The sequence below is a fragment of the Clinocottus analis genome, unplaced genomic scaffold, assembly GCF_023055335.1.
Source record: "Clinocottus analis isolate CAN_PGR_092001 unplaced genomic scaffold, fCliAna1.0.p SCAF_21, whole genome shotgun sequence".
In the NCBI taxonomy this organism is placed as follows: domain Eukaryota; kingdom Metazoa; phylum Chordata; class Actinopteri; order Perciformes; family Cottidae; genus Clinocottus; species Clinocottus analis.
This window is the reverse complement of record NW_027175943.1, coordinates 6,934,303-6,956,050: the sequence shown is the minus strand read 5'-3', so window position 1 is coordinate 6,956,050 and position 21,748 is coordinate 6,934,303. Positions and strand designations below refer to the sequence as shown.

The 21,748-nt window shown below is 41.4% G+C and overlaps 1 protein-coding gene across 1 annotated transcript in view; it reads left to right on the top strand.

Moving 5' to 3' along the window:
• The window catches only part of LOC137792667 (phospholipid-transporting ATPase ABCA1-like), a 122,934-nt gene that overhangs the window by 63,240 nt on the left and 37,946 nt on the right, over positions 1-21,748 (top strand). The window contains exons 30-35 of the mRNA XM_068588421.1: positions 2,135-2,233; positions 2,909-3,101; positions 11,030-11,124; positions 11,569-11,674; positions 14,488-14,562; positions 17,722-17,891. Coding sequence (XP_068444522.1) covers positions 2,135-2,233; positions 2,909-3,101; positions 11,030-11,124; positions 11,569-11,674; positions 14,488-14,562; positions 17,722-17,891 — 738 coding nt within the window. The remainder of the gene's footprint in view (positions 1-2,134; positions 2,234-2,908; positions 3,102-11,029; positions 11,125-11,568; positions 11,675-14,487; positions 14,563-17,721; positions 17,892-21,748) is intronic.

Below are 21,748 nucleotides of genomic sequence, written 5' to 3'. Positions count from 1 at the left end.
CTTAATTTTTCTGACATTCCCTCTGGCCAATTAGTAAATACTGTCTTTTCTCTTAAGTGACTTTTAAAACAAACAGCCTAACGATGACAGCGTAGTTAAAAGTAGTGTACCTTTTCATCCCAACCGTTAATTCAGAGGAGCAATCTGCATTATACATATGCATGCAGACGATCCATTTTAGCTGAGAGTGACTGAAGATAACGATTGATCTCACTTAGAAGTTGAAGCTCTGTGGCATTAATGGCCATTAGTTACCCTTTGTATTTCTAGTTATTGGTTAGTGTAATTCTTGTTTTAGAAATTGGAATTAGATGTTGTAATATAGACAGTAATATATAAACTAAATGCTACTCTTTGTTTTAGTCTCCAAAGTGGTTATCCCTGTAATATAAAGAATGTAGCCTTCATTTGACTTTCTTCTCATGATGTCTCAGTTCATACTTCTGTGATGTTTGACAAGATGAACTATTCATTAGTTCCACTGTTTCTGTGTATATGCACAAGTCTTCATTTTGGAACTGTCCAATAGTTTTATTATCTCAAATTACGTGGTAACCCAGCCATTGTTAATTGTTAAACAGATGGCCGCACATAATCCATTTTTACAATCGGGCTACTTCAATTGCGCTCACTGTTGGCCAAGGAAGTGACCGTGTGACCTTCATGGAGACGCCTCTAAATGAGACAGTGAACACTGTATTATTCCAAATAGCTGGCTGGCTGTGGCCACTGCTGGCAGAAGGCCATCACAATGGTCTTTATGAAACACTGTGCTTTAACTCCCACGGTACCTTTAAGATGAAGGGCAGAATGTGTGTGGTCAGTAATGAGAATGAAATTGGAAGGGGAAGATTGTTTAACTGAGACGCAGGGCGTAGATATGCGCAGGACACTCAGATAATAATGAAAGGCTGGGAAGAGCCTGTACTGTACACAGAATGTTGAACAGACTCATATTGGAATGTGCTTGCACACTCATGAGGGCAGAGCTGGACTCAAACCAGAGAGAAACAGTGTGAATCACTGAACTGTCAATGGGATTTGGGGAATTAATGTTTTGACTGTTGGCCCAAAGAAAAAAGCTGGCAAACTCAAAGATGTCTCTCTCACTCTTAATTGAGATAGCCCCCTTTGCATGCCGCATTGCCGGAGCGTTTTTACTTGAAATGCACCACATTGGACGTTCATGCCTTCTCCAATGTCAAGACACGTTTAAGATTAATGCTCATCTAAACTCCTGTGCTCTGCCAATGTGGAAGACAGATTAGATGATTTGTGAAATGGTAATCGTTTGTGAAGGGAGACAGATTATAAAATGTGTGAAATTCTAACCAATGGTGATGGAAGACGGATTAGAATACTTGGAAAACCCTAACTAATGGTGACAATGCATTTTGGCCCAAACATGTGGAGACATATTACACACTTAACTGAAATAATTCTTCTGGTTCCATATTTCAGAGCCCGTAATCTCAAATAATCCTTGCTGTCAACTGTGACAAATGTCAAATGTCTCACTTTTCTGTGAACTCAGCTCTTATTGACTGATGGTCTTCTCTTGGAAGTGAATGTGTGGTCTCGACCCAACACCGAACCTTAAAGATGTTTGGTTGCAAATATCAAGCACTTAGATGTAATCAAGGCTGCACAGATCATTCTGTAAATCAGTTTAGCTGTTCAAGACAGACTCCATGATGGTCCAACGGACCGATGAATCTGAAGCGATCACCGATCATGACCACCAAGACCACAATTAGTCTTTCCATGTTTAACGTCCATTTGGATAATTCCACTTTAAATCAGGCCAGAGGTTGTCTTCCTCGAGCTCTCCTTGAACCAATCAATACTACAGCTCGTTTAATAAGATACGCCTAGTGTCACGTCACATTTTAGCCTGTCCATTCCTGTTTTTATTTCTACCACGGATCTACCGAAAAGAAATTCTGTGCTTATGTCAGAGTTTAACACCCAAATGAGACTTTTTGGTTTCTTGTATTGACATTGTGACAGATTGACTAATGCTCTAGGATTTAACTGTCGTGCACCTGCTATGAGGGATACATTTGAAAACCTTATTGCACACTGAAATGTTTGAATTTGTACTTGTATTGATTGTATCCCCTAATATTTACAGCAATGATGGACCAACTAATGTGGAGGTGGGTAAGGTGGTGGAAACCTTGGTGAACAAGCCTGGTTTTGGGACTCGTTGCATGAATGGAGACCCAATACCGTAAGTCTTTATATACTCAAGAGGCCAAAATAATAGCGTTACTTTATGCATATGCAGTCATGCCAAATGGCACTTGTAAAGTGTTCGGCTTTGCATGGTGTGTATGTGTGGCTAGTGGTCACATAAGTGCTAACACAAAGGCGTGTGTGTCAGGGCATGTCAGAGCATGTCTCTGTCTCCAGCAAGAAATGTTGCAGAAATAGAACAAGCTGTAAAAAAGCCAAATAACCCAGAGCAGTGGAAAGGAGTGCTCTGCTTTATATTTTTACAGACAATTCTAAGACTCCATTTGATCAATAAATGATTAGCTTTTCACACACACACAGGAATATCCTGATCAGAATAACTTGAATAATGAATACCTTTCGAAACCTAAAAATGAAATGGAATCACAGTATTAGCTCGGAGCCCACGTAGTTCACTCAAGCTTGTGCATCTTACTCTGCTGAAGCTCTTCAAACACAAACCACACATCTGTTAATATATTACTTGTACAACTCCAATGACATACAAGTGAATGAAATACTATTAAGCTTCTTTTTTTGTTTCTCCTACACAAACGTTACCGGTTTGGGGGGTTTGAGATGAGAAAGCATATTGAGTATGTGTTTCTGCAGGTGTGGTTGGCGTTATTGCCAGTAAAACACTCTTATCCCCTTCATTGTTTGCTCTTAGGAAGTTACCATGCTCTACGGCCAATGGCTCTGATTGGCTCACTCCATCAGTGGATCAGTCCGTCACTGACATCTTCCTCAATGGGAACTGGAGCATGTCAAACCCCTCCCCCCCCTGTCAGTGCAGCACGCCTAAACGGAAAATCATGTTTCCTGACTGTCCACCTGCTGCAGGAGGGCTCCCTCCACCTCAGGTGAGTCTCATAAGATGGAGCTTGCACCATTTGGTGACAGGGTGCTGTGGTAAATGGAGCCACCGTTATAGGGTCATAGATTTGGAGCCCTGCAACAGCCACTGTGTCAGTGTCCGTCTGACGTTCCTTGAGCAAGACCTGAACTAAGGGTACTGCTCCTGGCTTCCTGTGAGCTCTGCACTCTGTATGTGTGTCACAGTCGAATGTACAGCAGCAAGAGAGAGGACTGTTCTAAGTGTAAAAAATAAATCAATGACAACAGTACAATAAAAAATGCTTATCATGGAAGCTTTTGGCTTGCTGTCTGAAAGTCCCAGTCAGCATCATTTTGATTTGAAAATGTAAAGGTACTTACTAACAAGGAATTTGCATTGCATTGCAAAATGTAAATCAGCCTTTTGTGCTGCCTCCTCTTTCTGAGCTCGCGTGCGTGCATGAAAGTAGGGCCAAAATTGATTCTGCTGCAAATACACTGAATTAGACATTGACATGGATTCAGTCAGATCCCAATACCTGCTATGAATTCAGTTATAATATATCCATAGTTTGTCATGTTCAGGTATATGCCATCCTCTCACTTTGTCGCGCCTTTTCTGCTCCCATTATGATTTCTGGGAGGTTTGCGAGACTCAACCTCCAGAAGTATACTCCGGTGTTATGGCATGTGCCTGCATTTTAAGAGATTTGAATTGTAACTTCATAACTCCACCCGAATCTGCCGATGTTGTCTTTGTCTTGGAGACAGTTAAGCATTATTTTTGTCCTTCTTTCCTCCCAATGAAGAGAGCAAAGCAGCGGGGGAGTTCTGTATCGGCTTTGATTCTCTGCCAGAAACCAATTGGGCTCGACCCACCGGGCCAGACTGTAATTTTCTCAAAATTCCCCTGGGCTTGAATGAAGCAAACAGTTTTGGGGCTGTGCTATGCATTTAGTAAGATAAGTTGACATTCAAATTATAGTTTTGTTTTTAATAATTTATAGAAACTGCAGCTGCGGTTCAGGCTCGGTTTCGGCTTTGACAAAAACTATGCAGGTTGATTCACATTCAGGCTTGATTTCTGTCAGATACCTATAATTCAGCTGCAAAACATCATTGCATTTACAAGATAAATAATTCCCAATGTTGCACTTCCAACTCAAGTCAGCTGTATGCGTGAGCATAGGCAGTCCTCTGATGATGTGCGGTTTGGGTAGCGTTTAGGTCGCATGCCAGACAATTTGCTATTTTGAAACAGTTTGAAAATCATAAGAGATCATCATGCTTCAATAACTTTTAAGCAAATTATTTCAAGAGCTTTCAATCATCACTCACTTGGGGACATAAGGTAGTAACTCACACAGCCTGGTCTTGGACTGGCACTTTGTAATTGTTGTGCATGTGACAGTAAATAAACGTGTGGGCTTTGGTTTAGTATAATCGGATTGGTGTTGTGGTGTAGGTGTGGCAGATAATCCCGTATGGGTAGGTGTACAACTTTTTTTTTTAAAGTGTGTGATGGCATGTACATGTTGATAGTGGGTCTGCCCACTGATTCCAAACGTTTCACATTTTTTAAATTAGGTTTGTAAAAAAGAGATCTTCTTCATGTCAAGCTCTTTTCATAGAGGCAGATTTTTGTTTCTGCCGACTCCCAACATTCCATGTGCGGTATGACTAGCTCTTTCTTGTATTATGTAACTTGTCCATTCACGTAATGGCTTGATGTGCATTCTTCAACTTTGAATGGATATTATTGGATATTATTCATAAAGAAAGTCCACTTCAGGGAGTAAACAACAATCACAGGGTTGACCTTTATTTTGAGGAAAATATAAATGCCTGCTGTCTGACGATGGTTGACTCTACCGTTTGCAGTTGTCATCATCAGCACTTAGTATATTCATGAAGTTGAACACTTATCTCTCGATTGCACATCAAGAGCAGACAACCTTATCAACGCTTCCCACTCCAACTTAACCTACATACAATTGAATTTGCTTCGCGCTCCTGCATTTCTTACACAGTGGTATACTTATGTGTAGATCACCTTTCTTGTCATTGTTAGGTTTTCACTTGGGGAAGCTACTTTAGAAACTACATGATACATTAAAACAAACATGCAATTTGCACTAGAATACACTCGTCCATTTAACTGGACGAGCAGCGCCAAATGTGTGTTCTGTTAGTTTGTAAGTCTGAACCACATTTTCTAGGAACATTCAAATAGATGTGTTCTAGTGATGTGATTATATATTTCACTTTCCAGCAATACTATTTTCTTTTTTTTTTTTACTTACTTAAACATAATAATTGCAATTAAAACACAGCAACATGGCCTAAATCCTTTTGTGCTAATATTGTTTTATTTATATTTAAAATAGCATTATATCAAATGAATGTGCCACTCAATAAAAAATCCACAATGTCGTGGGGGTCTCATGGCACAATGGGCATTTACAAAGTGTTTGAAATAGCTGTACAAGTTTTTTATTGTCAGCTCCTTTATGCATAATATATAAGTTGTAAAAGTCATTGTTAGTTTAATTTGCAAAGCAAGTAGCAAACATGTCTCGCTTATTAGGGGAAGTACGGGAGTGTTTGAAAACAATTCTTCTTGCTCTGTTAAGAAACCACTCAGTCATATAGAGACGTATACCTAAAACAATTTTGTCTCATAATTGTCACGGTATTGACCCCCGAACATGTGCAACACAGACGACACAGAGAGAAGCAGGACGTGAAATGAGACTGCTGCTCTCACCTGCCACTCCTTTATTTTCCTTCTGAGCCACTATACCTCCTCTATACAATATCCCTCACAATGTAATGTGCCATTTCACACTCTCCACAGATCTGTAATGGCTCGTTGAACTTGTATGAGTCTTGCTGTGTGCTCCTTCCTGTGACAAGGCCATCCAGGGCCACTTTAAAGGAGCAACTGTCCAGGTATCATGTTGTAGGATGATTGTTGAGACAGCCAAACAAGAGATGTGCCCTTTGTGTAACCTTTTCCTTTTCCCTGACGTTTTTGTTCCTAGCTCATGACAGCACTGTCAAGGAAACCCCCATTTGTCGTGGCGCTACTTGTATCTTTGTATCATTTTTTATCGTGAAAGGCCATCAAGGTCTTTTTTTTTCCAACCCTCTATTCTATTTTGCTCTTTTCTTCCACTCCACCTGCTTCTTCCATTTTAAACAACTTCACTCTTGTTTTTATTTAAGTGTTTCTCTGCCTGAATCAATTTCTGTTATTCTATGAGTTTTCACTACTTTGCTGGATTTCTGCTTTATAGTGCCATTTTATATGTAGCTGGCACTTTTAGTACACTTAGCCTCCATAAAGAAGACCGTTTACAAAGGCCAATTCTTGTCTACATCTTGTTACATTCACTTGCATCATTTCTCTTTTATTTACAACATCCAATCCAGATCCTGTAAAAGGATGTTAAATGGACGCTTGTTTTTGCTTGGAAACAACCTTGAGGACATTGAGTCATAATGATGCAACAAGATTATTGCCAGTCATCTCGCACCGTGTGAGGATCTGTATACGAAGAATAAGAAGCTTCCACAAGAGAAGAGAATATGGCAGAAGACAAGTGAGAAGGGGAAAGCATTTGTAGGCAATCCACATGCTTCCAATAGTCACGTCTCTCTGTTCATCACCTTCTTTTTGCATAATGAAGCACTTTATTTATGTGGCAGGGGTCAGTCTTTGTAACATTATAGAAAGCCAGTAAGCTTTGCAGCCTTTTAGTTCTTCATCTAAAAGTTGAAAGATGTACAGTGATGTGTTAGTTAATATGGTAGAAACACACTGTGTGATTATGACTTTTTTTCCACCAGTATAAGTGAAAAACCCCCAGCGCATTGGTCTAGTTCAGTGTGTAACTGTAGACCATAACCCTCCACACTTCTCTGACTCTCGTTGCCTCCCTGCTGTTAATGGCAATCCACCAGCGGGCCATAACCCACCGTTTACAGTTTGAAATGAAGTGTAAGGTCATGGGATAGAAACTTTAGTGTGGCTGTCATGCTCAGATATACAGTATGAACTCTGAAAGAATATCATTTTAGGAGAGAAGCGTTGCTTGTGAGGTAGGATAAATATTGTGACAGATATGGATATATGATTGTAACATATTGCTTTATATGAATATGCACTGAGTTTATTTCATGTGTGTGTGTGGGAACATATGCAATTACCACCATTGCTGCTCTGCTTACCTGTATAGACTGTGGCCAGTCACATGGGGGCCATGAATTAAATACAAATCCAAGGCAGAGACCACCCACAGAAGCTGAGTACATTGAGGATGTATTCCCTTTGACCTGAAAGCTTCCCCTGCTGAATAAATCATGACAAAGTGTACCAGCTTCGCACTTTACTTTTTTTTCTTCTTTTTTTAATCTTTTATCTTGCCCATCCTCCGAATATGCCCTTGAGAAACTAGTGAAAAGACGAAGAGAAAGGGAAAAAACACGGACACATCACCACGGGAGTGTGGAATCATTGTTTCCATGGAAATGGCAGGCAACAGTAAACCCATTATCAATTCTGAGGTATTGACTCTCGTTCACTGGTGATATTTAACCTTCATAGATGAATAGGCCGTCATGCGTGTAGAGGAATTGATAAAGCCGCCACGTTCAAGGAATTACGATTGATGTATTTATTATTGGGAGACTGGCCTAACTAGAGCTTGCTTGCAAATTACTCTCCATGGTCTCATCAATCAGAGCATTGAAGTTGGGCATTGGCTGACCATTTGTGTGGGAAAAAAAGAGAAGCTCTGCATAGGAAATACAAACACCATTATCTATAGAGATTGTCAGTTAGAGGGGGGAAGGAGTAAAACCTTGTTAACAGGAAATAAGTCTTTTCAGCAAGACTGTGTTGTCTCTTTCAAAAAGAAAGTGATGATTGTATAATGCAGCACAATTAGGATTCATTTACACGCAAAATTCTTGGAGCAGACATATTTTTGCCAGTTAATGTCGTAATGGATTCACTGAAACCATACACAACCTGTAAACTTTAAGTCTAATGCAGGTTTGTTTTTTTTCCACCAACAACAGCTGTTGGCAAAGAACAAATCCAACTAAGCGCAGATCAGTTCCAAAGCCCGCCAGCCAATACTCAACCTGGCGAACACAACAGGCTGACACATCCTTTCTCTGCTGGGCCCTGTTGATTTGTCACTTTCACTCTCAACACCCGCAGATCCATTTTAGTGTAAAAGTACCTGTCCAGAGCCACCCTCTCAGCGGAAGGCAAGAGATGCTCAAACAAAAGCAGAAAGGTCATTGAATTGTGAGGTGAGGCACATGGTGGATGAGGCGCCGCTTCTCCTTTGTTATGGCTAAACGGAATAGAAAGGGTCTGGATGAAAATCTGTCATCACGCGTGGAGGTGTGCAACTCAATCGCTCATGATCTGGGACAGAATCGCCCGAGTAGCTTTCTGCTGTGGTTAATAACTGTGTGTTGCTACCCAGTGAGTGCTTTCCACAATACTCCAGCTATTATCTCATGGTTTTGCTTCAAACGGCCGTTGTGATCTGATCATAGTGGACATAATCACACGACACAATGAAATGCAGCTCCTGAAATACACACACACATTCACAGAGGGCCACCTGTCACTTTCACTACAAACACGTCATGTTATAATAAGTTAAATGTTAGGTACAACTTCACACCGACAGAACAAAAACAATTAACCTGATCATCTCTTGTAAAATCCTAGTCAAGAGGACAAGGGACAACTTAACATAACATGTTAATGATAGAAGATTCAGCTTTACCGGCATTGCTTTTTTTGTGTGCACACAAGATAACATTTTAATTTTACCTTCGGGGTACGGCGACGTAAACAATGCCAAGAGTAATATGAACACAGCACGGCCTCTTATCTCTTCAGTGCTCCAGTATGCCAGCTCATTCAACAGATTTGATTACTCCTTAGTTTACATTTCCCTCACCCCTGTTTGCTTCCCAAGCTATCAAGCTATGACTGTGTTGTGGAGAACTGTTGTCATGTACAGAATGCCAAGCACTCTGAAGCTGTTCCCAGGTAATGAACAAGAGATAGAGGCCCGGGCATTGCGCAATCACGTTGTGTTCCCATTGCAGTCTTTTCTGATGGGGGGATGTGGACCACGGCCAACATAATTAGACCCACAATGGCGGTATGCTCCCGTATAACTCAATGTACACACAGCGGAGTGTAAAGGCTCTTATTTTTGGTTTTGTTTGTTTCCGAGTTCCCGTGGCTTTTTGAAAGAGAAGCATGTTTGTTCAGAGATAAGCCAAGGTGGATGTGCCGTTCGTTCGCCTTATCTCTGATTCATAAGCCAGATGGGTCCTCTTCTTTCTCTGCTTTCTCCTTCTGTTTGTTCTTTTCCTTGTAATTTCCAGTTCACCTCCTCTTTTTCTTTCCTCCTGTGCTCTCGTCTACCAATTTGTAACTTACGTTTCCATCCCCGATCTGCTCCTGCGCTGGTTTCTTATTTATCCTATTTGTTTTTAATTTGGATTCTAAACTCTCTTTTTTCGTCTCCTCCTACTCGGCTCTTCTTTTTGCTTTGATGCTACTTCTATACCCCTTTGACACTGCCTTGCCACGCATCTACTGGATGTTATAAGTGATACATAATTGGTCTACGCACAACGGTACCACACAACACACAGTGTGTACCCAGAGCTTGCACATCAAGCTGTTTGTACAGACGGATAGATAACCAGCATAACTAGGGGGTGTTGCTGGTAAATTGCCTTGCAGTCGGGGGTCTCAATTCTTTTATCAAGGATCACGTCGCTAATTAGCATTGCGTTAGCTCTCTAAATAAGCAAGGCTAAAGCAGCTTGGTGTCAGCAGGAGTGTGTGTGTACTGGGAAGCATCAGTCTACGCACTGTAGAGTGCTTTCAGGGTGCTGTGTCGCACCCTCCCCTTAATTGGATGTTTGAATGTACCCATTTATCCACAGAAGGGCGTCTAATAAGGGTGCTTTGACATTAGACACAGCATTGGCTGGGGGACCTAGATTTCAACCAGGCCTCCCCTAAGGCATAATTGACTATTATGATATGGGGAATATGTTCTATAGTACTGAGAACAGATATCACCTGCAAAATGTTCTGTTGATTTTTACATCTACTGGGCGAGCTTTCATGGGTGGCTGAGCAGTGTGAGCAGCCGAGTCTCTGCGGTGAGCCTTTCTGCTCATGATGCTGCAGTTAAGTTCTGCAGTATATGCAAAAGTTTTAAATCCTTCCATAAGTAAAAGGAAAAAGTTTGCATTCTTTTTGCACAAAAGTCATCCCCAGCCATTATCTTCAGATTAGCTTTGCAAACAAAAGTTCTGAAATTATTTTCTGCATCTTTAATTTAAAACAGCTCCAAACAATATTTTGTAAAACCATTGGATGATTCGACTGTATAATGTGGAAGGCGTCACACTACGGAGCATTTTGGTTTCTATCAACGTATTGTTTGGGTTTGACAGTTGGCAACTGCGATGTTTTGACTCGCTCTCGTGGCTCTCATGAACATGGTTTTCAGCGGAAGGAGGCATCAGTCTCACTGGATGCTCTCTACCAGCGCCATGAGCAGACAAAGCTAGCGTAGCATGTAGCGCTAAGAGCCAGATATGTTTCTCTCAGGAGGTGACTCCAGGGTGAATATTGGAGTAACATTCATCATCCTGCCAGAAACATGACTGCATTATAATGTTGCTCTGTATCTGCTGGATGTGTAAGCAAGGTGACATATAGACTTAATAAGGTGATACTATGTTGGTTATGTGTTGACATTAAATGCCCCAAAAATCAATTCAGGTGTAGTCTCACTATTATAATAACAAATGGAAAACTAATAGTTTTGATTTGTTTTTCGAGTTCCAACATTTGAAGTGTATTTCTTTTTCTTTGTTCTCTTCCCAACAGAGGATCCAGAACACCACAGACACATTGTTGGATCTAACCGGACGGAACGTGACTGACTTCTTGGTCAAGACTTTTCAACGCTCGGGTAAAACAAGGTAATACATGGAATATCAGCTTTTCTCAAGAGTTTTTATTTTGTTGTTGGGTTGTCCTGGTGGATATTATACTTTGACTCACGGATGAACTGATTTGGGTCAAGGGCTCTTATTGCCAAATAATCTGACAACTCAATAATTTGTAGGTTAATTATGACAATATAATATTTTTGTCTTTTTTTTTACATATTTTATTCGCTTTCTAAACTAATAACTTTCCGCAATCCTTTTGGTTTTGGGTGGCTGTTCTTTTCTTGTCGCAAAGAGAACTATTTCCTCTGTAATGCCGTCTTTTCCTGGATGTCTGTATTCTGTGTATGTGTGTGTGTGTGTAACTAGAGCAAATGTAAAACATCCATGAGTGTGTGTACCCTTGACATTACTCACATGCCCTTACCTCCACCTGAACCTGCCTCTCTTTCTGCTTCTTTGCCACCACTCCAGGTACGGAGGCATCTCTGTCGGTGGCGTAAACTCCCAAGTCCGTCTGAACGAGGCAGCAGTCGAAGCTTCATTCAGGGATCTAAAAGACCTATTCAGCTTGTTTCGGGTATGTAATAAATATTGGCATTCGCGAGCCGAACTTGTTGATACCAAAGCATTATTTGAGTAGTCTGTTTGTTCATCTGCAACGCTAAAACCTTGAATAATAACACCTCCACATGTATTGTTAATAAGTTATTTTACCACCAAATAAAAGTAAATCTTTCAAACAGAAACCCACATTTTCCACTTCTATCAAGATCGTACCATTTCTTTAAGTCTTTCAAGTTTTTCAATTTTAATTGAGATTTCTCAGCCATGTCGACGGTGATGTCAATGTGGCTTTCTCCAACACGCCATGTTTCAACTAGTTTAGTGCCTGAAGAAGTGGTTCAGAAATAGATTTTATGCCTTCAATTCTGCAGTTTGCCAGTCGCTCTTTGAGTCAGCGGCTCCTAATTGGAGCATGGCGTTCTTTGTTCGGTCCGCTTTGTATCTTGGGCACAGGTGATGTTGTTTGTTGAGGACTTTTGGACCCCGCTGTATTCTTGAATGATTGACAAAAAAGAATGAAAGCAAAGAGGAGAGGAGGGCTGGATTCTTCAAATCCATTCTGTCGAGTGTCCATGGCAACAGGCTCTGATTGTATGTGCATCGCCTTGAATAAATGGAGGAATCTGGGTCTTCACTGCACACTCGCTCGCACACAATCCTGCAAACCTTTCTGCTCTCGTATTTTTTTAAAAACTTTATATACTATCACCACCTCAATTCATTTCATTACACTGATACACTTTTACTTCGGCATCGTGTTCCATGAACTACATGCCAACTCACTTGTCCCCTCCTTGTACTCTCTCTTGCACACACACACACACACACACACACACACACACACACACACACACACACACACACACACACACACACACACACACACACAGTCTCTCATTAACATTTCACATTTTTTGGACTCTCAAATACTTTGGGATCAGCACATTGCTTTGCCCTCAGGCGTCTCCGGTCTCATCCCTACACAGATTCCCTTTTCTGCCTCTTGGATCTCGACGCTAATGTGACTTTAATTCGTGCAGCAGCGATGATGTAACCCTAATGGCCGGGCATTAGCCATCCCAGCTCTGGATTCCGTGTTATTAAAGTGCTTCACTGTCCTTGGAAATGTCTGGCTTCTGCTCGGCAGGCATTGTGGTGTGAGACGGTAACAGGAAGTAGTGTGTTTTTTGCACCCTGGGCCACCTGTGCCGGCTGGGAAACGAGCTCTGAAATTTCACTGTAATTGCATTTCCTGTGTCTCGCAGGTAGAAATAAGGTTTGATGTTGCAAGAAATGAAGGGAACGATAAGAACAAGAAGGCCTGTGTGCTGGAAATTGTATAATTAAGCCCAAGGATTGTGTCCCAAAATGTGTTGTATGTAGATGGCATTCATGTCACCACTGCTCCCTGTAATCTACAGTAACCTTCTCAAACAATACCTTCTTTTTAATCACTTATAGTTTTCAGAGAAATAAGCCCCAAATTCAACAAAAGTAATCCTTCCCGGCAAGTTTTCACACAGACACACACACACACATGCAGAAACATATTACCACAAAGTCCCCCACGGACCATATGACCAGTCAGTCACAAGGAGCACTTGACCACTGAACTGTGCCGGCCACTTTGGAATACAAGCCAAGAAAGTCACCACACACTCGAGGGGCTTTATTGCTGTGTCGTTAGCCGTGGCACGGGGCAGGTCCACTGGCCAAACCGGCCTTGTCATTGTCCTTGAGCGGGGAGGAGTTTGTCAAGGATTAGACCCAGGCAGCTGCTGGCCCACTTCTCGTCTCGTTTTAGCCTCCGCTAATCCTCAGTAAGGCCGCCTAATGGCGCTGCCCGTTGCTTCTTGGCACAATGCTGCCCGCAGTGAAGTAAAAAAAAAAAAAAATCTAAAAAATGCTGTAAAGATTCCTTTGCTTTTGCTGATGGTTTCAATACAGACAAGATAAGAAGACTTGTTCTGTGCCCGGCGAAGGAATTGGTTATGTCTTGGCGCAGAGTTGATTTTATTTAACACAAATACTCCTTTTGATGGAGGCTTTTTTTCTGAGGCTTCCCAGCTTTTACGCGGCGAAGAGTTTATGCTATATTACGGAAAGCGAACTGGATTCATGGCAGGGCAAATAAAAATCCCTGGATATACTTGTGAGATGTTTCTGAGAATGACAGGATGTTGGTGAGGATTGGCTGAGCGAAGGATTGCCCGGTAGAAAAAGTGAGAACACAACTGGCACGATGTCCGTGGTCCTTGGGTAACTTGGGGACTGCGATATCTTTGGTTGTCTTTTCCTTTCCACTCTCACTCAGAGGGGACAAACACTTGCACCTGAGCACACTGCTGCATCCTTGGAATGTCTTTCTTGATATTTCTCCTCTCATTTCGTCCACCTCCAACCTCTCTCCCCAGATGTCACCTACACTTTTCCTCCACCGACCACTACTCACTCCATGCTACATCCCCTCCCGCCCTGACGAGGGCAGGGTCCAACAGGAGGGCCATTTGCATTTATATCACATCGTGGTACAATGTGCTCAGCGCTCTTATGGTCGGGCTGAACAGCATGGTATCAACATGACACTTTGGAAATCGCCTGTCATCTCAAGCCCTCACCCTTAAACCTCATTCCACATGCACCATGAGTGGAGTCCATTTCTCCCAAGTCTGAGCGAAATAAGTGTCTCAGCACAGCCAAGTGCTCCCAGGAAGTCTTAATTCTCGTCTGCCTCGTGCTTTGCATTTCAAAGAGCAGTGGTGTTTTTCCAAGTGTATCCAATTAAGTCAAACTTTTTTGTTGTCTTGTTTTCCTCATCTTCATTAGGATAATTTGACTGACCAGTTCCTCCAGAAGACTGAGACGCTGCTGAAGAAGCTGGGAACCAGGGACAACCTAAAGGTAGTAATTGCCGTGCGCTCGCTCTACTGTTGGAGATTATGATGAGATTAAAGTTTAATGATCTCTGAGGGGAAATAATTCAGCTGCAGTTGAGACTTTTAGGGAGGAACACTGGTGATTATGAGAAACAGGATATTTTCAGAGACAGTCATCTTCCTACTCGTGCAATTTACTTCATTATAAATTATAATGCAGAGATAATACAAAAATCTAAAGGTGGCGGATTAATAATGACACCTTGGCTTATGAGTGGAAGGCTGTAAAGGTAGGATACAGCACGATGGTTCAGTCCAGTAATGCAAATAGTGTGTCCGTAATCTTTGTACATAATAGGAAAGGGTGTGCAATGTGACTAAAACAGATGTGGAAGAAGTCCACACATTCTTTCTTTATGTAAAAGTACCAATGGAACAACCGACAAATGCTCCAAAAAGACAGCAAATTTTAAAAACAGGAGTTATTTGGGCAAACTGATCACAAATTGGGAATCTCAACGTTGACTTTCTCACATGGAAACATATTAAAACGTAATTAAATATTTCATATTTTTAGCTTTTATTCACAGTACTCAAAGTAGTCCTCTAAAGGAGTTGTACAAAGCAAAAAGTCCTCCATTCAAATTTGAAAAAGAGGCATTATCAGTTGAATGTGCATAAACATAGTTAACGCCTGTTGAAGGTTGAATATTACATTTATAAAGCTGGATAGTTAAATTAATCTTGAGTTACAGTTGCTTACATTTCCAGTAAAGTGGGCCTCTGGTGTTTTGTTCCTGGGAACTGCATTATATTCAGGGACACATTTGGTATTGGCAGTGGTAGTAGTAGAAGTACTTAAAACTCCAAACCACATAGTAACAGTCCTGCATTCAAATGTTAATTTCAAGTGAAGTGTAAAAGAGAGGCACTATCAGCACAATGTTTTTTAATTTTCAAAAAGTTCGTTCAAGGAGTAGCCTAGTGTTCAAATCTTTTATGACTCTGGATAGTTTATTATACTTTAACATATCTATATCATGTGAATGTAATACTACAACGTCTGCCTCTGAACAAACAGTATGCAGTTGAGTTGCATATTGTTTTCGTGCTGTTAGTCCTTTTGTACTTTTTTGGGGGGCACAATGAGAATAGTGATTATTTTCATATGCGAACATCATAATACTACATCTGTCTGGGGGCCTTTCAGTTCGGGGTCGGTTCAGTCTGCCCCTGTGAACTGGAGTGTTGGCCTCTTTCACAGCTGTTTCTGACCGCGAGTAGCTGCGCCTGCACATCTATGTCATGGCTGGTGTTGTGCTGAGGAACCGAGAAAGAGCAGTGTCAAGTGTGAAGTTCTCTGTATGAGCAGTTCTCCAGAAAGCTGAAAGCAGCAACACCTCCGGCCAAGCAATCAGCCCGCTCTGAATAGGCATATTTTCAACACGCACTACACTCATATCTATAGGGAAAAGTACACAAACTAAGCAAAATGTACTTAAAAGTATTAAAAGGTGACATACGTAATGTAAAGGTGGCCCTTGTTAATGATAAGTTATTAGATTTCTAATGCCAATGCATCAATGTGTAAGTTGGTTGGGATGAATCTAGCTTAAACTTTGATGGTTCACAACCTTAAAGATCAAAAGCAAAGCCTGGCCCACCAACAACTAGTATCCTCCTCATATTTGATTTTGTCGTTGAAATAACATGTTTTCCTGATATCTGATTGGTTGCTTTGGCCCTATAAAACATGGAGTGGCAGCCAGAGAGCAGTGACACTGGTCTCATCAGCGCCAAACAGCCGACGATCAGGCTTGTAGTGCTCTTTGTTTAAGTGCCTTTATCGAGGACTGACATGTTGATAAATCTGCTGCCTCTGAAAAGTGCCACATCTGAGCCCAGAGCTGTCACACACGGCAGTTAACCTTCGTTAAACCTTCATTTATGTCAAACTTACACATATCTCAGGCGCATGTATTGAGACTGGAGCGTTGCTCCTCCCCGGAAATAAGTTGATGTTTGAAGTTTCAGAAGTGGAAAAGCAACGTGGATTGCCATTATACTTGATCTTCTCAAGATTTCCACTCCCTCTATACCACCGGCATGCATTTAGCTGACAAGCGTGTGCTCTTAAATCTCTACTTATCTTGAAAACATCCAATGATATTTTAGCTGCAGACCTTTCAGAAACTACAGGCTGAAGAAAATATCAGAGTGAAAATAATATAAGTTTTGGTCGAGAACGGAGAGACGAAAAGGCGCGTGTGCGTGTGTGTGTGTGTGTGTGTGTGTGTGTGTGTGTGTGTGTGTGTGTGTGTGTGTTCACATCTGTTGGTGTACTTCATATCCTCCTCTGTGATGCAGTGTTATGTTAGGCTGACACTCAACCACCATCCACTCTTAATTAGTGCTGCACTATCAGCGGGGAGTCCTCTCACTCCCACTCTCTATCATCCATTCTTTTTCTTCTCCACCCCAGGAGCCACAGAGTCAGAGAATCACTTGCGTTCGAAAGAAAGTGTGCAAAAATGTTTTTACTCTGCAGCTAGCATGCTATGCCACGTTGGGATTTGGCATTCATTGCAGGCCTTTTATCTTCTGTTGTATAGAGAATGAATGTTTGTCATCTCAATTGCATATTCTCATACGTCAGTATGTCGCCCTGGGAAAATGTGCGACTGAATATTTGACCCCTCTCGCTTCAGAGTGCGTTTTGTGCACTAAGTGGACACAAATCAATGTTTTATTACTTACTCTAATCATTAGGAGACTAAAAGATATGGGTCAATTCACAGTAGCCCAACAGTAACTCAACACGGTACTGGACACTTCGTCTGTGAAATAGGTGATTCTACATACTTTCTGCTGCCGTGAAAGTAGTACAGTCGTCTTATAAGCCCTTCTAAAAGGCTGATTGCAACAACCAGGCTTTAAAACTCGCACACAGCTGCTGTCTAACTATTCTTTTGTAAGTCAGATTTCCAACAAAGCAAAAGAATAAAGTCTTTTCATAAACTGAGATGCCTTTAATTGGGATTCAGTGGTGCAAAACAATTGTACAATGCGGCTCAAGTCCAAATGTCTTGGCTACCTTTTTGATAAGGAAATCAATCTCTAAAACTAGATGTCTCCTAATTCCTAACTTGCATGGCAAATCTAACGCTCGTCTCTACCTCTCCAGGTGTGGTTCTACAACGAGGCATGGCATGGCATAGTGTCCTTCCTCAGTGTGGCAAACAACGCCATCCTGAGGGGAAATCTGCCGGCGGGACATGATCCCAGCCAGTATGGCATCTCCTCGTCCAATCACCCCCTCAACCTCACCAAGGAGCAGCTCTCCTATGCAGCCATGTGAGTCATCTGAGTGACCGGGTGGGAAACAACTGTGTTAAAGGGTAGATGCTGCGCTGCTTTAGCTTCGTGGAGAAAAGGCACAACTTGAAAATTCCTTGCTTTTAGTCATTAATACGTAACACGTGCCTCGTCGTGGTCCAGCTCAGAGAAATCAGGGGAAGGAAGGAACAAGGCCTCTAAAAAATGTTGGATTTATATAACGTTTTAATCTGGATAACATGTGCTCAGGATCTAATCGGGTTAAAATAAATATTGTATTGTGTCTGCAGTGCATGCTGCATTTATTTCCGGACCCTGCGTCTTATGCTTCCTCCTTAGAATTCAATATTTAGCGCAGCTATAACATTTTTCTCTCGCTGGAAGACAGAGTTTTTGATTTTCTAACAATACATCAGGAGATGCAGAGGAGAAAGATAGATGGTGACTGGGGAACTGAGGGAGATAAAGCAGAGTGAGAGGGACAGAGCAATGGAGTGGGAGAAAGAAAAGCGGCGACAGCGTAGACAAAGGGAGAACAGATGAGTAAGAGACAATACAATAGAAAGCGCAAGACAGATAGATAGATGAGGGATTTGTATGAGCCCTTTATGAGGATATACCCTTTTTTCTGCTTTATCCCAAGGCTAGCAGTCGAGCAGCTCCCCACGAGAGGCAGAGATTAATGGCGTGCTGAATCGCAACATATGGATCTAACGCTTCTGTGCGCGCTGTGTACTGTTTTGTGATTGTGAGCAGTTCTTTTAAGCTGGTGTCTCTTCCTTCACATGTTCTGTTGTTGATATTATGCACTTGGTCTGTTCAGAGATTTTGATCAAGACTTTCAAAAGGAAATTGGAATACATCCCACCGCAGCAGATTGCTGTACAGTGCCGTAGCCGCAACTCCCGACATTACAAAGGCAATCCAGTGGCTGCCACCAATCACCACACAGTAGCAGTTTTATTCCGTACTCTGCCGTCGCTCCAGGCCAATCCTCAGGTATTTATGTAGTGATCAGGTGCCGACGACAGCCCTGAGTTAGAGAGGGAGACTGCGGCATAGTTAAGAGATAATTACGATGGCCTGCCTACCACTGATTCAGGGTAAGCCTCTTTCCCTCTCCACTTGTCTGTGCAGAGTGTGACGACTACAATTTAGGAACTATGGTTTCCAGATAGGCTTGGACACTTCTTCACTGCTAAATGAATGTGCACGTTGCAGACGAGAGTGGGGGGGAAAGGGCAGAGACTTCTTGAGCAGACGACTTAAACGCGATGTAATTGAGATGTTTTAACTTCCAGTTCAACTAGTTTCATATGAGCAGTGGATCACATGACAATGTGCTATGTGAGAAAAGATAAAAGCAGGAAGAGCTGTTGTTTTTAGAGTTAGCCTTTTTAAGACTGTTGTTTTGAAGACTCAAAATTGATAAGATTGAATATCTCTCTGAAGAAGGTCTTGAACATTTAGATCTATAGAGAAGTTAAAACCCGCCAAATTTAACGCAAAATGAAAGTTCTTTGGAGTAACTTTTTGACATTTTTTAAATGGTTTTCTATTTCTAATTAACAGCTACCTAATGTCGTGGAGAGATAATTGCTTGAGCCGTTCTATGGGTAATAACTCTATTGGCACAAATGACAAACATTGCACTGCACGATCTATTTTGAAGTGACCGTGCCGTCTCGTGCGCCCTCCATGCAGGAGATGTCATGAGCCAGTGTCTTATGAACCTATGCAGAAGGAAAGAAAGGCGATGCATTCAACTTGATTTGCGCATGGTCTCTGTGCTTCATTTGCACCGGCGCGAAAATAGCACCTTCCAATTCTCTATCATTTTCAAACATGTCATGCTTTGGCACCATTTCATTATGGAGATACAGAGTATGTATCACTTCTTAATTGCTCAGGAATATCAATTTGGCAAGTGACAAAAACTTCTGCTCCTCCGCCGCGGTAGAATTTGATGTGTAATTTGGTTACACTCAGGCGAATTAATATTGTTTCTGATTCCCGCACGCTATCTGCACAAAATATCCCATTTAAAAACCCCATACGGTTGAGCTACCAAATTAACTGTAATATGCTTGTATCAAAATTGAAAATGGTTCTCTATGTTATCTACATAATACTGTATAATTCAAATGACAACCCGGATGTTGTGCCAGGAGCTTCAGATTTGATAATTAGCTCATGCGTTTAGCCCCCCTACACTTTAACATTGAACACTGATCCCTGCAGCCCTTGTCATTAAAAAAACCTAAAGAAAAGCAATAGATCCTGTAAAGCTGTACTCCCGCTGCTCATCTTTCTTGCTCTCCCATTATTAGTTAATTAGCAGATTGCTTGTCCTCTTCTTCACAGCAATTAACCAGCTTCAAGCATTCAGGGTTAGATCATTCACAGCATTGTCCCCTTCATTATCAAAGCACCCAACCAGAGCGTAGAGCCCGTTGAAACCTGTTGAAATGTGGGGCGGCACCCACTGCGGTAAACTATTTCATATTTATGTTTTAATTGTGTCTCATTGCCTATGATGAATAAAGCCATGTTGCCGCACAGGGCAACTTATTTAATATGGTAATCACACAGCAGGAAATCGGCAGAAGAGATTATGGCGGGCCGAAGGTGAGGATGACGATGGGGGTTTAAAGAACACACCGCAGTGTTCTCCAACGCTAATTGAGCAGACACCACGGAGGACATCCTCAAAGCTAGGACGGCATAAATAAAGACACAACAGGGAAACGGAGGTCAGCGTCTTGGAGGTGAAAGGGACGCTGTGTTCCAAACACGAAAGAGTCGTATAAAAAGTCTGGTGAAGATTTTAAAAATCTGCTCCGATATTCTCTTGCGATTAAAAGGTGAACCTAGCGTGGTTTCAGAAGGTTAATGACCGTTGAAAGGCTTTCTATGACATACAAACAGCATTCTCAGTGCGTTCCATTAATGTATCGTGCTAATGTCTAAAGAAGTCATTCAGACTGACACACACCTGGATCATTAGTTATATAGATTATTTCTGTAGGTGTAACACGTGTTTGAATGCTTCCTAATTATTGCAAAGTAATAATGTAATGTGTTTTTTGCACTACAGGACATGAGCTAAATGCTGCTTCAACGTTATTAAAGTGTCATCTAAATCATATCCTAGAAATAAGAGAACCAACAAAGTCTTTTTTTCATCCCCTAGAAGAGTGCGTTCACTTTTTCCTCCACACAGTACAGTCCATTTTCTATTTTTCTCATGTACACCAGCATTTTTGGTATTTTTGCCAAAAGAGGTGATTGTGAATGCTTTGGGGATACACTGATAATTAGTGTCCCGCTGAAATAAAAAACAAAGTGAACCAGTCTGCCCTAAAAAATTATAGCTAGGAAGTCATAGAAACCATTATAATTAGTAGATTAGATTACTGCAACTACTTGCACTCTGGCATCAGCAAAAAAAATCCCTCTCCCGCCTTCAGCTCATCCAAAACTCTGCTGCTGCAGTTCTTTACACGACCTGTTACTTTTAGAATTGATTTTAAGATATTATAGATAATGTGCAAAGCCTTGATAGTTATATCAGGTCTCATGTTGCGCTATGTTCCTTCCCACACCCCACTCAGTTATATCGGTCCTTGTTGTAACAAGGTACAGGTTCATACAGGAGGCCTTTGACTCGTCTAAAGAGACGAGAGTTTCTCTCTGTATATGTTTTATATAGCTAAATACATTTCATTTGTGTTTTTTTTGTTTTGTTTAACCATCTCGATTTCTATGTTACAAGATGCTGACTTTTAGTGAATTTTTGTTTTTAGATTATTTTTTAAATATGTTCTGTTTATCTTGTAAAGCACTCTGTAATCGTGTTATGAAAGGTGCTATAT